The sequence below is a fragment of the Enoplosus armatus genome, chromosome 10 (assembly GCF_043641665.1).
Source record: "Enoplosus armatus isolate fEnoArm2 chromosome 10, fEnoArm2.hap1, whole genome shotgun sequence".
In the NCBI taxonomy this organism is placed as follows: Eukaryota; Metazoa; Chordata; class Actinopteri; order Centrarchiformes; family Enoplosidae; genus Enoplosus; species Enoplosus armatus.
The window spans coordinates 22,442,912-22,448,911 of record NC_092189.1 but is presented as its reverse complement, the minus strand read 5'-3'; the positions used below and the strand labels follow the sequence as shown (position 1 = coordinate 22,448,911).

At 45.5% G+C, this 6,000-nt stretch overlaps 1 protein-coding gene across 1 annotated transcript in view; it reads left to right on the top strand.

Annotated features, from left to right (window-relative positions):
• The first annotated feature begins 1,090 nt into the window (after nucleotides 1-1,090).
• LOC139291458 (complexin-2-like) overlaps nucleotides 1,091-6,000 on the top strand; it is a 46,254-nt gene continuing 41,344 nt past the window's right edge. Inside the window, exon 1 of the mRNA XM_070913484.1 lies at nucleotides 1,091-1,132. Within this exon, the coding sequence (XP_070769585.1) occupies nucleotides 1,102-1,132 (31 nt within the window). The 5' untranslated portion in view covers nucleotides 1,091-1,101. The remainder of the gene's footprint in view (nucleotides 1,133-6,000) is intronic.

The following is a 6,000-nucleotide window of genomic DNA, read 5'->3' as shown; positions in this document are numbered from 1 at the left end:
AGCCAGTCGCCGGACGGAGGTAAACCGATGCTTGATGCGGCTGCTTCAGTGCAATTCAACGGTTTGTGCAGCTATCCACTCGCGGTGGTGCTGAAAGGCTCTGATCAAACAAGGAAGTGCATGTGTAGCTCTGCTTCCACACCAGCTGTCTCTCTTTGCACGCAAACGCAGAGTCAGGTCGATGAACATATTTACTGCACACTGCATGTGGAGCCGTACACATGCATCAGTCTGTAATTAACGAGCTGTGCGAGCAGCGGGTTCGATGCCGGAGTGGGATGGCTGTGTCCGGGGTCCCTCCAATGGAGGATGGAAAGTTTTACCACATGATCCGGAAAAATACACAGCAGTGGTTTAGTCCGGCGCCCACATGCATGACACCAGACTGTCCTGCCGCGCTGAGGACTTGCACCGTGCACTTTCTCAAAAGTCGCCTGGCCGCGGGCAGAGCTCGACCACGTAGAGGTTATTAGTAGGTTATTAGCAGGTTATTAGAGGGTTGTCGTGACACGTCCTCCCGCCAGAGCCTGACACTAAACACTCAGCTGTCCGGGATTCTTGAAAAAGCGCCACATTTGTAAGGAAATGATGATCCATAGCTGCTGATTTGGTCTGTAGATTTGAGATGTTTGGCGTTTTTCTGTGTTTCCTGTAGTGTTTGAACCATTGACCTCGGTGTCCTTCAACTGGCGCATTGTAGAAACGTGCCTCACAGAGCAACACAGATTCTCTAAGCCTTTATGTGACTGTTTGGCTCCGTGCAAGCTGTAAATGATAGAAGGATTGTTTGATATTCCTATATTTACTGGGGACCGTGTCTGTAGTAGTCTAAAGTGAGTTTGTAGTGACCTCCTTAATGGCATTTCAAGTCGTGATCCATCCTCCTGTGCTGCTTGTGTTGTATAGTCATTACTTTCGTGGTCTTATCGGTGTATTTCAGGATTATTAAGTTTAAGATGATCGCTTTTCTGACAAAAACATGTAACTTTTTTTTTTGTCATTTTCTTTTCCAGATCTGGCAACAAAGGACTTCTAATTTTCCGTAACAATTGAATGTAACATCGCTCGGATAAGGAAGGCAGGGAATTAAAAGCCATCATCATGAATTTCGTTATGAAACAAGCGTTGGGAGGTAAGATCGATCTTTTTTTCCCTGTTGCACCCCAGACTGTGAATGCATATACGCGTGTGGTGTTTCTGCTTTTCCTTGAGCTTTTATTTTTCTCCAAACTTCCGTCTGACTTGATATTGATATTCAGTGCCTTCCCAATTTCGCGTCTTGATGCACACATTCACACATCATTATTCTCCTCAGTCGGAGACAGCTGCTGTGGAGGAAGTCAGTTCATCTTTTATTTCTTTTGTCTCTCGTTGTGTTTTTAGCGTTTTCCCTCCACATCTGCTGCTGCTTCGCTGCACACACGGCGCAGTTGGCCCCTGGGGCGCACTGAGCGCAGCTTACTGTAACAGGCTGGTGATTTGTAACGTAGACTGAACCGCTGTGGCCAAAAGGGCATTTCATGTTCCAGCAAGTGCCACCTGCTTACCAAGAGGTGTTAAAACAGGTCTTTGTCGTGGCTCAGTCCTACCATTAATCAGGTGGTGGTGGTGCCTCTTGACTGGACGCTGCAGCGACTCTTATCTCGACATGCTGAGTTCACTTTTTCCAGCTGAAGGGGGGGAAAAGATAATCAAGGCAGATTCTAATCTTCAATAATTCCATTCCAGCATGCAGGCATGTGGATGATTTTGTAATTGCTTGTGCTGCAACGACTCCCCTGACATGAAATCATCATAACAGAGTAATGGATTTTGAGGGAACTTGTTGTGTTATGTATGAATATGCAGATGGTGCGGTGGAAGGTGAAAGGACCTAAATGGGTGTTCACACAGCGGAGACGCTGCTTAGTGATTTGTCCAGAGCGGGCCCTCACAGCACAGAGGAAACCCAAGCCTGGTCTGCTGTTAATGGTGTTGTCAGGAGATGATCAGACTCTAATGTGTCTGCACTAAAATTCGTTTGTGGTCAGGCTCAAGCATCTAGAGTTTATAGAAGAAGTAAAGCCTCTTGAAGAAAGACATTCTCAAAGTTAAAGATTATTACAGCTGATGAGCTAAAAGTCATATAAAGGCTAAATTAGGTGCCTTCATTCACATTTGTTCTAGTCATTCATGTTAAACGTCATGTCAGCTGTTATTACTCGTACTCCTTCGTGAGTTAATCTGACTCTAATCTGCATCATTAGGATGTGACTGTGTGGGTGTGGTACAAACAACAACAACAACAAAAAAAACAACAACCCCACAACTGTCATCACATTTTGATTCAAATGTTGTTCAATCCTGATTGGTGCAGGGAAGTATGTCACTTCAGCTTTCTCCAAATGAGCACCGCCCACTTCAAGCACAGCCGAAACCAGCACAGACAGAAGTCTCTCAGGTGAAATAATCAAGCCGGTTCAGAGCTTTGTAGAAAATTGTGTTGACGTACTGTTGTTTCACACAACAGTCAACATTGGTTTCTTTTAACCACGACGGGGATCTTTCCCTAAACTTCAGGGAATACTCGAATGACCATTTGAGTATCAAATCTCCACTGACTGAAGGGGTGAATGGTGGCTCTGAAAAGGTTAGCAGCTGTGTCAAAACTGTAGTTGGAGCTACAAAAAAAAAACCTTTTAACAGGGAAAAAATGGAAGAAACCTCAGGAAGAGCAGCAGATGAGGGACCCCTCCCCCAGGACAGACAGACATGCAATAGATGTCATGTGAACAGAAATATATACAAAAATGATGACAAGATATAGATTGTAAAGCATAAGTGAAGGCGATGGACCCAGGAGGACAACTGAGCAGCATCAGGTGTCGCCCACTGAATAGGATCTGAGCCACACCACCACAGAGACCTGGACAGAGGACAGGCCACACAGACACAGAAGAGGACAACAGCATTCACACCGAGAGGAGAGACAAACACACACACACAGAGGGAGAGAGAGCCAGGATAACATGCAAACTAGGGAGAGAGGGAGAGAATGGGAGAGGCTGAATCTCCTGGGGGACGAAGATCCAGATCAACGACTGGATGAGGCTCCGACAGCCAGGAGGGAGAGAGGTCCCAGGACGGCCGACGGTCCAAGCAGATGGTGCCAAGCTCCACATCCACACACACTGCCTGACCACCTGCTCTCCATTACATGACTTAATGTAGCATGTGCATGCAGTCGTCACTGTTGCCTCCGGCCAGTCACTCTGCAGGTGGTGGTGGACGTGAGGTTATGTCACAGTAGATCTGCACAGTGCAGCAGGTAGAGATGTTAAAGCACGAGGCTCCACGTCATTAAACCGCTCCATCTTCCTTGTGTGGTTTCGTTGGAGTCTAATGTGGATACAAAAGCACCTCATTCTCTCTTGATGTGAAATGTTCTTGGTGTTATTTTACGAAATGTTGTCTAATATGGGACTTCTGGTGTAAACGTACCCAACTTGTAAACAGATAATATGGAAGGATTTTCGGATGAAGTCGACTGAGCTTGGCATGTTGTCAGTTGGACAGGTGTTTCTCATTATTTCACTGATATCACAACGCTGCTGAAGTGTGTTGCTTACTTCCTTTTTTCCAGTGTTTACATATTCACAGGACAGGATGGGCCTGATTACTCCTCATCAGTTTGTCCAGTGAGGGCTTTCTGAATTTTATGCAGACTTAATGTTCACTGCAGTGGATTACACAACAATAGCAGGTTTCAAGAGTCTACTAATAGATTTTTATATCATACAGAAATGATTGGAAACCAATAGTTACCAGAAACGGTGGGAAAAATACATCAGTATAATATTATATAGCCTGTATTCAAGAATAGTCAGCATAAATGTATACATGATTTGTAGTTAAGAAGCTAAAAACTTGCAAACACACTGGTATGTGGCTTTAAGGCTGCTGGTCTCTGTGGCTGTGTTCTGTTTGTTTGTGTCAGGAAGAGTATCTGTGTGTGTTCATCATGTATTTAGACGTGTGTGTGGTTCACTGCTGGTGGGTGTGTTGGTGGGTGTCCCGGGGAGGTGCGGGTGCCCACCGCCGGGGCTCGTACAAAGCGCCTCGTCAACAAAGACAATAAGTCAAATCCGCTGAACTGTGCATGAAAGAAATTTCACACTTGAGGGAAAACCAGGCGGTTTGCGCCAAGGTCTTCACCTTAAGCAGAGTATTTCTTTCCGTCTTGGGGAGCAAGTTTTTTTTCCGTTTTCTTCGTAAGGAGTAATGAGTTTTCAGTGTGCAGTGGATTAGCTGTGGGCTATTATCTCACTTCTCTCTCTCTCTGTGCGCTCTGAGGAGAAACTCACACTCCATCTGCTCCCATCTAGGCTGTGATTTGTATTCTGTCTGTCTTGTACAGTGAAGAGCGAGGTCGCGCCGCTTGGCACCGAGGAGGCGCTCGTCTCTGTCACCCGCGACCCTTTCAGCCTTTGAAAGGCAAGTCATAGATCAAAAGTCCCCCAAGTTTTTAATGTCAGAGAACCCCAGAAGATGAAGCCTCATCTGAGGAGAGTCTGTACATATAAGAAAAGACCATGCTGGTTGTTTGGTATGTTTTAGCTGGTTCATTGTTAATCATGTGGATTTATGTGTAAATGCAACCAGATCATATTCCTTGTGCTGCTGACTAGTAGTAACGACATGCGTTTTCCATAATCTGTGCAGCACAGCTGGGTATGACCACAAGTACAACAGCCCACATGTGACCAAACCCAGCTGTGATCATGTTCAACAAACTGAAGGCCTGGTTAAACCAGCATTTAAAACAACAACAACATTTTTCAGCCAAATGAATGTATTTCAATGGAATCGCTACGTAAACACATTTGCTAGCAGGGTGTAAGAATATCAGCGCTAGTCTTACATGTCCAGTTCTACGTAGGTGGACTTTGACACGCAAATCTGTGACAATCGAGAGCAAGAGAGTTCAAAACAGAGCAAGCTATCAAAGCCTATTATCCACTTTTATTTAACCTGTTCTGCTGGAATAGGCATGTCAGCCGACAGAGACAGCAGTCGATGGTTCAAATATGACTCTAACTTATTTTCCCATTAGCGACTAGTTTCCTGACCGTTGGGAAGCCAACTAGGTTGGAGAACTATTGTGACTGACTAGTGCTAACATGTAGCCTACCTGGCTTGCTAGCATGTTAGCTGTAATCTTGCTAAGGTAATTCACCAAGCGCTCCTTTATGGAATTATCACCAATCTTACAGTCACGTTTATGGAAACACAAATATGCAGATAAAGGGTTAGAGCATGCAAACACACCTGACTGGTCCTTTAACTTGCAGTGAATAAAATCAAAGTAAAATGGAACCTTTCCTCTTTTTGATTCGGACCCCAAAAGAACCACTTCAAGGACTGCTTCAAGTCCCTGAACCACATTTTTAGAACCACTGGCCGTAACTTATCAGTGACATGGAGGGAGAAAAGTAAGGACAGATGAGGAGGTGATTCTGTTTGCCGGGTAGTTACAGGCTGTTGGTGTGTGTGTGTGTTTCTCAGTGTGTGCAGGGCTCTTCTTGAAACCACGCAGGGGGAGGATTTATTTCCGTATGACATCATCAAAAATGCTCGTAAATAGAAGTCAGCTCTCTCACCTCTTTCTCTCGACGAAGCTGCAACTCCTGCTCCTCCCCCCTCCTTCTTCCTCCTCCTCCTCTGGCATCTCTGCCCTTGGCCTCGGCTGCAGAGGAGGAGGAGAATGAGGTGTAGGAGGAGATGAAAAGTGACAAATTGATCTTTAAAACTGGGTGTTATATCATCAGTGGCTGACGGCAGAGGTTGTAAAGTCGCGCTGCACTCTGGACCGGCACAAGCTGTAATCTCCGTTTAATGGGAGATGTTTTCTGTCCTCTGCGGCCTTACAGTTCCTCTCCTTCCCCTCTTTCCTCCCCTACTTGTATCCATTCCTTCATTCATCGTTCCTCCCTCTAACGCTCCCTCCTCCTTCTAACCATC